Genomic DNA, 14,203 nt, shown 5'->3' with positions numbered 1-14,203 from the left:
AGAAATACTCGAGTAACCCTGAGAAATTACTTGTACAGTGGAAGATGAGATGAATTGTTCAAGAACATAAACTTGACGCTATACCTTGATGTTGACGGTATATTGAAGAGCAAGGGTGTTTTGCGCTACGCAAGTTTATAGTGGGTTCTATTCTTGTTGCGCCTTTGTAAGGTTTCCATTCTAGCACTCAAGGTATCCCAAGGTATTCCTCAATCCCCTTTAATTCAATAAGCATCGTCTTAAGACTGTTTGTGGACTTTTATGAGATTTACATATAGTCACTACAAGCTACTACATATGGATGCTCCGAGATATCATAGTGATGCATATTTAAACGCAACTCATAGCTGGCCAACCGAGCCACATCCGAACACAAAAAGCTCCGAAAGACCTCCTCCAATATCCTCGACAAAATTACTAAACCCACAGTGAAAGTCCTCGATCAACCAGCAACATAACATCACTCTGGATTAATTTGTTTTAACATAATTTTCTCCAAATAGTCAAAAGGTACATGTTTTGAAAATCTTATTTTTTAGGATACATTTGATAACTACATGTCTTACTGTGGATTCAAAATCGAGTAGCTAATTTTGGTTAACCTAAGGGCAGAAAATTTCTGTTAGTCCAGGGGAGGCAAATACTTAAATCCGCCACTGCTAGGGTGTGAAGAACGACTTTTTCAGTTTAGTTTGACTATACTAGTATCAAAAAATGTTTATAAATATTTTAAAATCAGTGAATAAAATAAATTCCTTATTTAAAGTTGGCTTCTCTTATTAAAAAGATGCAACTTTTTTGCGTGATTTGGTTACTATTGAAGCACTAAAATGTGAAGAAAAGACTTAAATTTTTTTTAACATAATTGTTTTCATTATTAATTAATTTTCTTTGAAGTTTACTTCAATAATAAATTTTGTTGAGCTAGATCATACTTCATTTATATTTGTGTGTAATAAAAATGGTAATGAAAAAAAGATTTACTATTGAATAGTAGTACTAAGAATACATACGTGTCGCAATTTTAAACAGGGATCATTAAAATTTAGTTTTTTATTTGAACACTTTTAGAAAAAGAACTGGTAAATTGCAGCGTAACATATTTCTAGGAAAATATATTTCAGTTAATGTTGGATTAAGAAACGATTATTCAAACAATATTTCTTTCACTAAAAAAATTCATTTTCGTTCATCTCAAATGAACGCTCAAGTGAATTAAATTCACAGAAGTCCTTCTATCAGGATTATTCCTTTCTCCTAAGAGTTTATAGTTTCAGGTTGAAAAATTTAAGTCCTGATTTTTTACTGTCAAGTTCTTGACAGTAAAATAATTTGTACTCGAAATACCTGATTTTACATCAAATATTTGAAAAAATAAAAGTGATTCCGATGATTATTAGAGAACACTGTAAGTCAAATATTCATCTGAAAAATTTTCACTGGAATAGTAGATTTTCACAGTCATCATTTCAATCGGTACTTGTTTCATGGGTAATTTCAACATTTTAACTCAACTATAGTTTAATCTTCAATTTTTGCCAGATTTACATATGCTGTTTCCTGGAGAAGATGTGCAAGTTGTAATTTACTCTTCTTGATTAAATAATTCTTTAATTTTTGCTAATGGCGGTTCCATGCAAGCAAAAATACTAGGTAAAATAAATAATTGTCTCCTGCAGAATAGTATCTGAAAATTGAAATACTAAAAAACAGGTAAAAGTCTGCAGAAAGTACATTTATTAAACTTAGCTTGGTAATCCTAACGTTTCAAATATTTGAAATTATATTAATAAAGATCTATATTATTATTTCTTTCAAACTTGTTCTCGTTTGAACCCAGTTTTTCATCAATAATCATGGCCTTTGGATTTAACTCTTCGTGTGCAATTATTTTTCACAAACTGATTTTATTGGGTATTTTTTCAAAAATATTTATTTAAGGGAAATAATTCTTTTTGTGCAATTGGGTTGTACAATTTTTTATGTTGGTTTAAAAAATGTATCTTTAAATAATTTCTTAGAGTTGCCATCATATATTTTAATATGATTTTATTATTACTATTTAATAACAAAATGATTAACACACACACACACCTATATATATATCCGAGTGCGAATTGTCGGAGCTGAATAGACGGTCCAGTGTTGGTCCAATTTTGGCAGCCAAAGGTCGGCTAACGATAATGGGCCAATATCGGCATTTTAATCGGCCCAGTGTTGAGACAGTATTAGCAGCCTATATAAGCTAGTTAAATTTGCCGATACTCTCTCGATGCTTGGCCCAGTATCGGCACTTTGTTGTGCCAAGTCTCACTTTTATTACGGGGAACCATGTTTCACGAGGATCAGCCAAAGTATGGACCAGTGACGGCACATTACTGGGCCAAGTGTCACTTTTACCACGGAAAATCATGTTTTATTTATATTAGCCCAATGTTGAGCCAGTGCTGGCAGCCTATATTGGCTGTTTTTATTTACCGATCCTCCAACGACGTTTGTCCCAGCATCGGCACTTTATTGCGCCAAGTGTCACTTTTAGCACCTAAAAAACAAATCTTACACGGAAGATAAAAAAAGAAGTTTTATTGAAAAATTTTCAAAGTTCACGATAAAATTTCTGAATGATGTCATTAAAAAATTCAAGCAAGAATGGGCAGTTGACGCAAGATACTTTGTACACCACTGTTCCTTAGAGTCCGTTCTCTAGCCGCGGATGACATTACGCGGCATACGGCACAGTTGGAAATGAAAGTTTCACCTCTGGATAATTTTTCAGAGCTACCAACCTTTATACAGTGTCAAAAGGAACAGTTTGATCAACCAGATAAGGTGATCCCAGATGAACCGCCTTTTGTATCAGGCTCGCGATGGACTGAGCCTGATGCTGGCAAGTCGGGATTTTGTTGAGTTTCTTAAGAAATGAAGCTTTCATACCTTCAAGACAGTTGACTATGAAAACCACAAGATGATATTTTCAACATTGGTACAGCCTGTTCAGCTCGAAAAGAATAGCTTGCTATTTCACCCGAGCAGTAAAGCCTGCGCAGTAAAGGAACACCCATAATATTGGTCGCCTTGATCTTATTCTTCCCATATCATTCGGAAGCCCAATCTTTTTTAGATTTAGCAATACCTTTTTTCAAGAGCCACCTATGAGTTGAAGATCCAAAGCACATACCAATTGCTTTAGAGTACCTATTTACCGCCGATACAATAATTTTAAAGTACACTTTTGCAGATGCAAAGAGTTTAAGGTCTTTCATGTTCTTGCGTTTGCCCGGGCCATTGCATTGGGAAGTTAGCCCAATAAAATGTAGCTGACTGCAAGAGCCGGAATTCTCGGGCGATGGGCTCGCCATGTCACGAAGCTACTGTCATTATTTTTCTTTCAAACTTTTACACGGGTGAACCTAGTTTTTCATCATAGCCACGGGATAAGTCAAGTGACTGATGAGTTGAAGATATTATAACTTAGTTTAATAAGAGTTTTGAAATCTCTTGCGATGATGTTGTAAGTACAAAATTACGAGCATGGAGTTTGTAGTTCGTATTTTACCGCTGCTACACTTAAACAGCGGCCGAGAGCGTTGGAGGTGAAAATAGTCAACCCTGGCTGCTTTCTTAGAGCTACCGTCTTTTCTTAGAGCTACCGCCAACGTATTGGGCATAGCCCGGTCTTATCACTCCATAATTCACAGACGGGATTGCAGCGAAGTGCACGATGGGGGGACCTCCAGCTTAAGGTGGGATCTGATCCACCAGAATCTTGGTAAAGGTACATAGAATAATGTCCAGAAGTACTGGCTCAGGGATTGAACCTCCGACCTTTAATGTGAAGTCCGGGCGCTTAACAAAATGAGCCACTGAAACTTCTTATTAAAAAATTTTGCTTGGGTAAACACGTTTATACATCATATCAACGGACTAAGTCAAGTGACTGATGCGATCAGGATGTTATAAGTCAATTCAATACGATGCTTGAAACCTCCTGCGATGATGTTGTAGGTATACAATTACGAGCGGCCACGAGCGTTGGAGGTGTCAACAGTCACCTCTGGATGCTTTCTTAGAGCTACAATCTTCCACTCCATAGGTTTTCAGTCGCTTGCTTCCTAATGGTCAAGAAAGTTTCTTACAATGCGACAGGTGTCTAATAAAACCACCTTCTGAGCTGCTGCCAATACCCTACTGTTTCCTAAATGTTCAAGATATTCAATGCACTTTGCGTGCGCATTGCTGCAGCCAAAATAACAATGGTATGAATCGATGCATGATAAACATTCCTCCATAGGGTCTTTACTTTATGCCTTAACTCGCTATGCTTGTAAATCTTGGTTGTATAGGTTAACTGCAAATTTCGTTCAAGTGGACAAGCAATGTCGATGACGTAGACTCTTTCACGCTTTTTCTCGCTTCACGATGTCAGGTCGACTGTCCCAGATGTAATGATCCGTTTGAGTAGTAACATTCCAATATTAGATGTAACCTTCGCTTTCTAAAACGGACATTGGAATGTATCTATAGAAAGGAATCCAATCTTTTAAGAGTCGCAGGTTTAGCGCAAGTTGTTGATATATAATGCACACTACATCATTATGTCTGTGCGTATATTCTCGCAGAGCTATTACGCAACAGCCATAAAGAATATGCTCGATGGATTCGTTGGTATTTCCACATAATTGGCACCGATCAACCATGTCTTGATGTAACACGAGTTAGCGATAATTCCTGGTGCTGACAACCTTGTCCTGTATCGCAATGACGAATCCTTCCGTCTCTGGATACAGAACACCCTTTCTTCGCTATATATTGGATGCCTCACTATCCACTTAATGTTCATCTAACGTTTAAGGGTGCTCGCCGTGGATAGCTTTCTGCCTCTATTATATTTCTGATTCGTCTATGGTTTCTATCCTGATATTCAAGGCCCCATCTGAGGACAAATTCAAGGGCGTGTGGTCAAGATCCGCTTTACAGATGGTACCGTAAAGCGTAAATCTACAAGCCCCTACCCCCTGTATAGCGTGGTAGAACCACCCTTTCAATCGCTAAATGTTTGTGGTGCATTCGACGCTTCGCCATTTCTACGCGGACGATTCTGTTTAACTTTTCAGAGTCGGTGTAAGACCATTTGGTGAGCCTGAAGGAGTACGTGAGGATAGGGATAGCATATGTGTAATTGCCCTGATTTTGTTTGCCGAGTTGGGAAAACTCTTCAATATCGATCTGATTCTCGCAATGAAGGCAGTCGTTTGACTTGTCGTAATTATTGTATGCTGAATGTATTACTTTAATAATAATAATTATTATTATTCAAGTAAAGCCCAAAGCACACTATTTAAAAAGAAGTATTATTTTTAATTTAAACACTAAATCTTTGAACGCACCCCCGTCTTTGATCTTGAAATAAGTATTCTATTTGCAAGCTATATCTGCCTACTTTCAATAAATAACTCTCCTTTTTCAGTTAAACATGACCATTATAGCAGGGCCACATTTTGCCCCCCATTCATGGGGCTCCCATGGAGGAGGTTTTGGCAACCACACAGTGGTAGATAAAGCTTTACCGGAAATGCTTCATTTGGTTGATCCTTATTGGTACCACTTTCCACCAATGAATCCACTATGGTATGGAATTCTCGGTTTCGTCATTGGTTGCTTGGGATTAATTTCTGTATGTGGAAATGGGATGGTGGTCTTTATATTTACTACTACGAAATCCCTTCGAACTCCAAGCAACCTTTTCGTCGTCAATCTCGCATTCTCCGACTTTTGCATGATGTTTTTCATGTCGCCACCCATGGTAAGTTGAAAGCTACCTATAACATCGAACAATAACCTTTTTGTATAGCTTTAAAATAGAAACAAATTTCTTTTCTGTTAATGTTCCTTGCATCTCTTTTATTTGTTAAAAATAAATTGGAATTTCAAATGTCCAGAAAATCAACCGCCAATTTTTTTAATTTGATTTTTTTAAATTTTCCGGTGAATTAAAGAAAAATGTTAAACTGTTGATCAAAATAAAAAAGTAGAGTAAAATTTCTCGAACAAAACAAAAAGGGTACATTAAAAAAAGTTTTTTTTTAATGTTTAAAATGTTAAATTTTATGCTTTTGTAACCATTTTCGCAAAACTCAAGTGCACGACTTGAACTAAAATTCTTGAAAATGTTTGATCTATCTAGTGAATTTTTCTCAATTTATGACATTATTAAATGAATGTGACCTGTTTACGAATCTGAATAATTATCAATAATATGAAATAATTATTTTATTCTAAACATCACTGTTGTCAAGTACAAATTCCCAGGTAATCAATTGCTACTATGAGACGTGGGTTCTTGGTCCATTTATGTGTGAGATCTACGCAATGCTTGGCTCCCTATTCGGATGTGGCTCCATTTGGACAATGTGTATGATTGCTTTCGATCGATACAATGTCATTGTAAAGGGTTTAGCTGGCAAGCCACTAACTATCAGTGGTGCAATTCTGCGCATTGTTGGTCTCTGGGTATGGGCAGTAATTTGGACAATTGCACCAATGTTGGGCTGGAATCGGTAATTTACTATGATTATTTTATTTTATTTTTTGCTTTATTCTCTTTTTGAATAACTTGTACATGTAAATTTTATCCATAACTCCTTACTAAAATGTGTTGAATTTTTAAGTTATGTTCCCGAGGGCAACATGACAGCATGTGGAACTGACTATCTATCTAAGGATTGGTTCTCTAGGTCTTACATTATTGTATACAGCATCTTTGTATACTTTATGCCTCTTTTCCTCATAATATACAGTTACTATTTCATCATTGCTGCTGTAACTGCTCACGAAAAAGCAATGCGTGAACAGGCCAAAAAAATGAACGTGGCTTCCCTTCGATCATCCGACAATCAAAATACGAGTGCTGAACATAAGCTCGCCAAGGTTAATATAATTTTTTTACGTAAAAGGTAGATTAGATTCAAGTTTCAAATTTAACTATTAAATAATATACATAAATATATATTTTACAGATAGCTTTAATGACCATTTCACTGTGGTTCATGGCATGGACTCCATACTTGGTGATAAACTATGCAGGCATCTTTGAAACCGTAAAACTCAGTCCTTTGTTTACGATTTGGGGTTCCGTTTTTGCCAAAGCGAACGCTGTCTATAATCCAATTGTATATGGTATCAGGTACGAGATTTTTAAATTTTCGGTTTCTTTTTTCTTACTCATTTAATTCTTCAAGACTTTTTAAAGGCCCTTTACTGCGTGATTTTTTCTCTAGTTCAAGGGTGTTTAACGAGGGGAAATTTGGCCACATTTACTCCTGATCCATATGTCTCGCTTCCACAACTACGCCATCTCACTTAGCACGAAAAACTTCCATCTCACTCTTACATCTGATGGAGGAGGCGTAATAGTGGAAAAGAAACATGTGGCTCAGGAATAAATACGACAAAATTTCTCCTCGGAAAATAGACCTGCTCTAACTGTAAGATAATATTTGTTCCAAGTATGCAATTGGGAAAAGGTCGTGATGATAAACAGGCCATAACTTTTCACCGGTTATACTTGGAAAAGTTCTCCTATTTCAGGAAATTTTGAATTTTGGAATCCCGATGTCATATTAAGGTTCAGTACACGGAGAAAAGTAGGTATTGAAAAGTATATATTAAAAACTTTAATATTTAACCGTAATATATAGATATTGCGGCATAATATCTAAAATCTTCTATTCAACATACAAGATATTAAAGGGAAATTGCTGTTTATACTGAAAGTATAAAATGAGTGATATTAACAGTTAATATCATTCGTCGTGTGTGTTGTGATTTTTCGGCTATATATTACGTTATAAGTTTTGGTGAAAAATGGATTAATAGTTTTTGGATATAGCATAATTTCCTCAAGAAAATGAGGACTCAGCTAAAGCTATCTTTCATATTAGCCTTGAACAGTGTGCACGGCGAATATTTGTGTGCTAAATTTGACATAACTTAGTTCGGTAAACGAAATTTTATTAAAATTTCACATTCAGTCAAGAAAAATGAAATAGGGTAATATTTTATATGAAAATATCAATTATTTATATAAATTTATTATAACTTAATTCGTTATTCAGTAAGAAATAATACAACTAGATAATAAAGATTACCTGACAGTTAGGTAAAATGAGATGTAGATTACCTATCAGTTGGGTAAAATGATTCGAACAATTTAAAGTTTCAATAAAAGAAAACAAAGTCTACCGCTCTATATATGAATTCTGCATCCGATTCATGTAAAGTTTCGTGCGTCAGCAAAAAAATATTCTTGCTACAACCAGATTCTGTGGAAGGTCATCCACGTACTACACACATCCTTACATAATTTATCATAAACAATTACATTAAATAGAATAGACATTAAATAGACTAGACCTTACGACTAACTTAACACTTAGAATATCGAGAAAAAAATTTCGGCTATGAAGTTAAAGTACGAGTACGTAAGGGCCGTCCAAAAAATATCTGGTCCGCGTTCATCGAAATTTCTTATTTTAACATTTTATTAATAAACGGGCTTATAAATTAGAGGAATAAAATAAAAGCATTACACAATTTTTTTATTACAAATTTTGTAACCTTAAAGCCCTAAATTATTTAATTTTTGATATTTTAAATTTGTGAAAAATTGAACATTAAATACTTACAAATTAAATTGATATAAAATCTATTAAATTAAATTAGGTTAGAATTGAATGTATAAAATCTCATAATAAAAGTGAAAACCTCTAACAAATTCTGCAATCTATACTTTCTTTTAAGTGAATCATTAATATCTTACGAAAATAAACTTTATATCATTCACTTAATGAAAATTTACATTATTTCGCGTTATTTTATAATATACTGGTGTGAAAATAATACAATCCTTATATGAGTTACTACATGTCAGAATTTTCACTTTTGGACTTGTGATTTTATATAACTCTTTTGTAATATTTATAGTTCTGTTTTGTATTTAATCCTAAAATAATTGTAAAATTTATCTAAATGCAGTAATGTCCTGCATTTACCGAACTAATTGGGCCAATTTTAATGAACAGATTTTCTCTGTGTGTCATCCGTTCTACATGAAAATTGCATATTTATGAAAAAAGGTAAATCCTTGAGGATTCGGATATCGAAAACAGAAGACTATGATCTTAAATACCTTTTCATTTTATAGAATACGGCATGCTTTACAGGTAATTTTTGCACAATTAAAAAAATGTTTTTTGAATATCTTAAATTCTGCCCTATAATATCTTGAATGTTGTCAGTTAAAATCTTCTTTTAAATATCTACGGATGTCCTACCTTAATATCTAGATTTCTGTCCCATGGTTGAATTGCTAAGATATTAACTAGTAATATCTAGATAGTCTGTGCTAATATATATTTTTCTTCGTGTATGCTGGAGAGTCGAAATTTCGCTTACATCCATACATATTATTATTGACAGTTAACTATAACGTAGTTCATTCTACGTTCGAGTGTATTGGCAAACCGATGTTGTTTAGTTGCCCCATTAGCGAATGTGAATGCTTTGTAATGTTCATCTTTGGCACATAATGCCTTCTTGTTTGTGCGGCCTCTCTAAACCCGAGCAAATCACGAGTGAAATTCTTCGAGGTGCTCCAATTATTCATGGACTTTGCAGTGTTTAGTCATATATTTCATGTATGTGTTGTGTTTCTAGTGTATCAAATAAATTTGTTACATTTTCTGGCATACATCATTAAATAATGATATAAATGCTATTAAATTAAACAGAAAAAAATGAATTCAAGCATTACACAGAATAAAGTTAAAATTTTTAGAGTTGGTCACTAATTTCTTGGTATAATAAATAAGAATAATTAATTTGAAGTATTGCTGGAAAAAATAAAACATTTGACACTCGAAAAACTCTTCAGTTTTTAAAAATTGTAATATCTAATTAAAAAAGATTTATATTATACATAAACAAGTTAAAAAAAATGTTTTCTATTTTTTAAACACAGGCGCTAGTACGCATAATTCATTTCTGATCAAAATGACCCTCACTTTATTTTGATTCTGTTTTAGCCGCAGTGCGAAGTGTTCCCATTGCATCCGTGATTGTCAGATAAAAGTTTCATTAAAGATTTTCCATCTCATACAAACCTCCAGTTTACTTCCAAATATTGCAACAAATTTATAAATGTACAAAATAGCCGTTATTCTTTGGAATTAAAATAAAAGATTAGTGGCATGATGGGCTTTACAGTCTCGAACGTCCAGAGATTTCAGAATCGTCAGGATTCCATCTGCAAGAATATCAAACATTTAAATCCGCACACAGAAAATACCTGGAAATACTACCAGATTAGAACTTTAAATTGGGCTTAATAACATAGAATATAATGACCTGTATACCTATGTAAATTAAAAATATATTTATTTCATTGCATTAAAAAATTTGAGATTCCTATACTTTTGAGCGGTATTTCGCCTCAAATTGATTTTATTCAAGAAGAATAGTTTTACAAAAATTCTAAGCGTAAAAGAAGCCATTTTATTAGTCTAGAAATAATAACTGTCCATAATGATATTTACAGTCACCCGAAGTACCGTGCAGCTCTCTTTCAGAGGTTCCCATCTCTAGCCTGTGCCAGCGAGTCTGCTAGTGGAGATGCAGTTTCCACAACTTCTGGTGTCACGACTGTTACAGACGGTGATAAGACGGCTGCGTAAGACAAAAACGCGATTCTCCGGTGGCAAAAATTGCATTAAAGAAACATCTTAAGAAGAATTGTGGGCCTCCTGGGGCACGCATACAAAAATTGACACAACAGCCAATATGATCCGAAATATAATGAAGTGTTCTCATTGGAAAGAAATAGGTTTTTTGATTGAAAAACCACGCTCACATCTTCTTTTAAATTAGGCGCCAGTTGTAAATATTAAACTTGAAGATAGCCAAAGACCGTCTAAATTTTAAACTAATTAATAACAAATGAACCGAATTCGTTATTGTTCAGAGCTCGATAAAAATTGCTGATTTCTAAATGGAATCCAAATGCATTGGTCCTTTATCTTCAATTTAATAAGATTCATATACCATTGTTATAAAAATCTCCTTCCACTTGAAATATCGTTTAAAAAGTTGATTTATTTCGATTTTAATGGCAGTATTGTTGGTGAGTTTCTGAAAGGATCTTATGGGGAAGAACTATTTTCGCTTTTCTTGTATTTTATATAATGAGCAGATTCTGAAATTGAACTATCATTAATTTTATGACACGATATTGCACCACAATTGGAGTCATTTACAATTGATCGATAGGACGATTTACAAAAATGTTCATTTTGTTCTGTAAGTCACAGAATACGTATACCTAAGTTACTGAAGGCCCTTGGTAACGCGTTTTTAATATTACTGTAAAGCTAATTAAATTACCGTGGTATTTGGAGATAATATTATATCTGTATTTAATTTTGTAAGTTTAAATAAACCCTATGAGCAATTAGATAAATACCACTGTACTATTATTGAACTTTACAGATAAATACAATAGACATAATTATTATAAGTTTAGGGAAACATTTTCAAGGTAAGAGAGATAATCGTTATATTTATTACACAGTAGGTATATCACACTATCGATTCAACCATTTTTTACTATGAAAATTGTTTGTGTAAATCTCTTACATTCACATGAATTTTATTGAAGAGGTACCAATTTCTTATATTATTCAATATCATCTAATTGGTCAAGTATAGTCACTTTTCTATCTACATTTATTTACATAGATAAATAAATGTTCTTGCCAGAAAGAATTGAAAACTAGGCTGGATTTTATGATCATGAAGAAAGAAATTTTGCTTTTCAGCAATATTCTGTAACTGAAAATCAAGTAAAACTGTTCTAGAAACAAATTTGTATTTAGTAGAAAATATCAAATTCATTTACAATTTTACAATTCCAAAAAACTTTTTTTATCATTTGTAATTTCAATGCTAAACTTGAGAGTAAAAATTAGAGCGTTGCTTTGAAACAATTATCAAGATACAAAGTGTAAATGCCTAAGAGTTTAGAAAATGTTGGATGACAATAAATTTTGAAAAAAGATCAATTTACACATGTGTGACTTAATATCGTTTGTGCAAAATATATCGCAGAACGTAAAAGAAACGTTAAATAGGATAAAATGTAATAATATAAATATCAATAGCAACATATTTTTTAATTCACAAGGTCCATTTTAAGAACCAAACGGCTTAACTATTTTAACAAATTATTTTGATTAAATAGTATAAAAATTTAGTAAAACACAAGTGGCCGTTTTAAAGCTTAGATAATTATCAATTCAAATACAGCCAATTGTAATTTTTAAGCATTATATAAGCTATTAAAGTGTGACTTTAAAAATAGATAAAAGTTTGTTCTTGGGGAAATTTTTCCTTTCAAAGTAAATTGTAAAAAAGAGGGAAGAATTTTTCATTATTAATTTTAAATCATTCTTTAAAATAAGGTAGAACCAACTCTCGTTTTCAGTCACCCCGTCCTCAGCCTTCCTAGAACTGCTGGCTCACGCAGTCTATCAGGAGAGTAGGGCGAGATCGGTTGCGGCATTATATCTATATACATATGTATTGCAATCGGAAATGAGTCAGGTGGCCCTCACTGTTACGTTTCTCTTCCCTCGAAATCAGTCCAAGGTCATTTGAAGGCAACCTCCGACACTTGTCTGAATGCGAGAGTTTGGTGTATAACCAATTTCATATAAAATTCTGCAGTCTGCTTGCGGTTATGTCACGCCATTCTTTCCAAATGATGTATGTTGTTTTAGAGTATAAAATATTATTTTGCTTTTCAAAACGAAAATTTCTTCATAGTCTTCTTTGAGTCCTTTTAAAACCCTTTAAGAACATTGAAACATTTTCAAAATTATTTCATCAGGATTTTACATAACAGCTCTTTTGTATTTCTTATGAAACCGAAACTTCATATTAGGCCATCTCAGAATCACTCCCTGATCAGAAAACAATGAATTAATGTCTGCTATCTCGTATACTAGGTATAAAAAATGCATTACTGATATTATGACAATCATGAGAAATGCCATTTTTAAATAAAATGTGATAGATTATCGGTTGTTGAATTGATCCTAGGATAGAAGAAAGATCTTGTTTTTACTTACGTGTGCTATTTTAAATTTATTGCAAAATAAATTAAGTTAAAAAAGCGACCGATAATCAGCTTGCTAGAGGCTACGTAGAACTTCAAAAGTAAATAAATACCAAAAGTCGGAGAAAGGTAAGTCAAACGCTTTTTTTAAATTTCTCATTATAAAAAAATTAATGAAATTATCAGACTATCAAAATCTGGTTTAATGTTCAGATTTAAGACTGGTATTTTTTGCTAATAATAATAGTCACAGCATTAATCATATAATTTTTAGCACATAGTCGAGCTTTAAATAAAGCTGCAAACTTGTCAGTCATTCACTTAAGGAGGTATCATCGCTACTGCCGAGAACAGTCGACTACGGAGTCGTAATACCTACACTCGTATGACTTACTGAGTTGAAATCTGGCAACATTGTGATCATGTCGCCGGCTAAATCAACGGCTGACTGAGATCTACATTGATCGCGCCCGGTAATGTTGCTAGATTGCGATAGTCAACGTTCAAAAGCGTTTCGTGATTAATTTTTTTTCATGTATATGCAGGAACCAAATGGTTAATATTATTTTTTCACCTAAAATTCGAAATACTTGTTTTTCATTTTCAAAAAATCGATAATACCTTAATGGTGGTTACATAGTTATCACTCAGCAAAGACTTTAAAAGCGCCATCTCTCATAAGACGCAATGTTAAATATGACGAAATTAAAAAAGTTAATAACTTATTTATAAAGTGCCCTAGGCTTCTGAGATTTTAACTGAATACTTTTGGTGATCATATTTAGATAGCGTGAATGTTTGGTTAAAATAGTAATGAAAATTCTTGAAGCGATGGTATCTACTTAAGGCGCTTCCTCAGACTTGAAAATTAGCCCATGTATTACGCAACCAAGCTTTTCTCATACAATTTTGAATTGTTTGATTTCATATTTTAACCACAGAATATAACTGTCTAAATACAGAATCAAACAGAGAACTTTTTTCGAAAAATGGTCTGGTTTTTATTTTATTCCAATTAATTGTCAACTGATGCAT

The 14,203-nt window shown here is 33.3% G+C and overlaps 1 protein-coding gene across 2 annotated transcripts; it reads left to right on the top strand.

The window, feature by feature from the left end:
* The first annotated feature begins 314 nt into the window (after positions 1–314).
* Positions 315–12,859, top strand: LOC117168172 (rhodopsin-like). Of its 2 annotated transcripts, none has more exons than XM_033353614.1 (6): positions 315–510; positions 5,468–5,803; positions 6,310–6,557; positions 6,669–6,927; positions 7,017–7,183; positions 10,083–10,454. In XM_033353614.1, the coding sequence occupies exons 2-6, from the start codon at positions 5,474–5,476 to the stop codon at positions 10,195–10,197; spliced, it is 1,119 nt and encodes a 372-aa protein (XP_033209505.1). In that variant the 5' UTR covers positions 315–510; positions 5,468–5,473; the 3' UTR covers positions 10,198–10,454. The 2 variants fall into 2 exon arrangements, with proteins under 2 accessions (XP_033209505.1, XP_033209504.1); XM_033353613.1 differs by lacking the exon at positions 10,083–10,454 and adding an exon at positions 10,595–12,859 and having other exon boundaries at positions 318–510.
* Positions 12,860–14,203: the final 1,344 nt, after the last annotated feature.

This window comes from Belonocnema kinseyi, chromosome 2, assembly GCF_010883055.1.
Source record: "Belonocnema kinseyi isolate 2016_QV_RU_SX_M_011 chromosome 2, B_treatae_v1, whole genome shotgun sequence".
Lineage (NCBI taxonomy): Eukaryota > Metazoa > Arthropoda > Insecta > Hymenoptera > Cynipidae > Belonocnema > Belonocnema kinseyi.
The sequence above is the reverse complement of the archived record's forward strand: the minus strand, read 5'-3'. Positions and strand labels throughout refer to the sequence as shown.

Excerpts from the sequence above, each read along its gene's own strand:
- LOC117168172 (XM_033353613.1), top strand. The coding sequence starts at position 5,474 with ATGACCATTATAGCAGGGCCACATTTTGCCCCCCATTCATGGGGCTCC. Across the intron at positions 6,928-7,016 it reads CTGAACATAAGCTCGCCAAG|ATAGCTTTAATGACCATTTC; the intron begins GTTAATATAATT and ends TATATTTTACAG. Across the intron at positions 7,184-10,594 it reads CCAATTGTATATGGTATCAG|TCACCCGAAGTACCGTGCAG; the intron begins GTACGAGATTTT and ends TGATATTTACAG.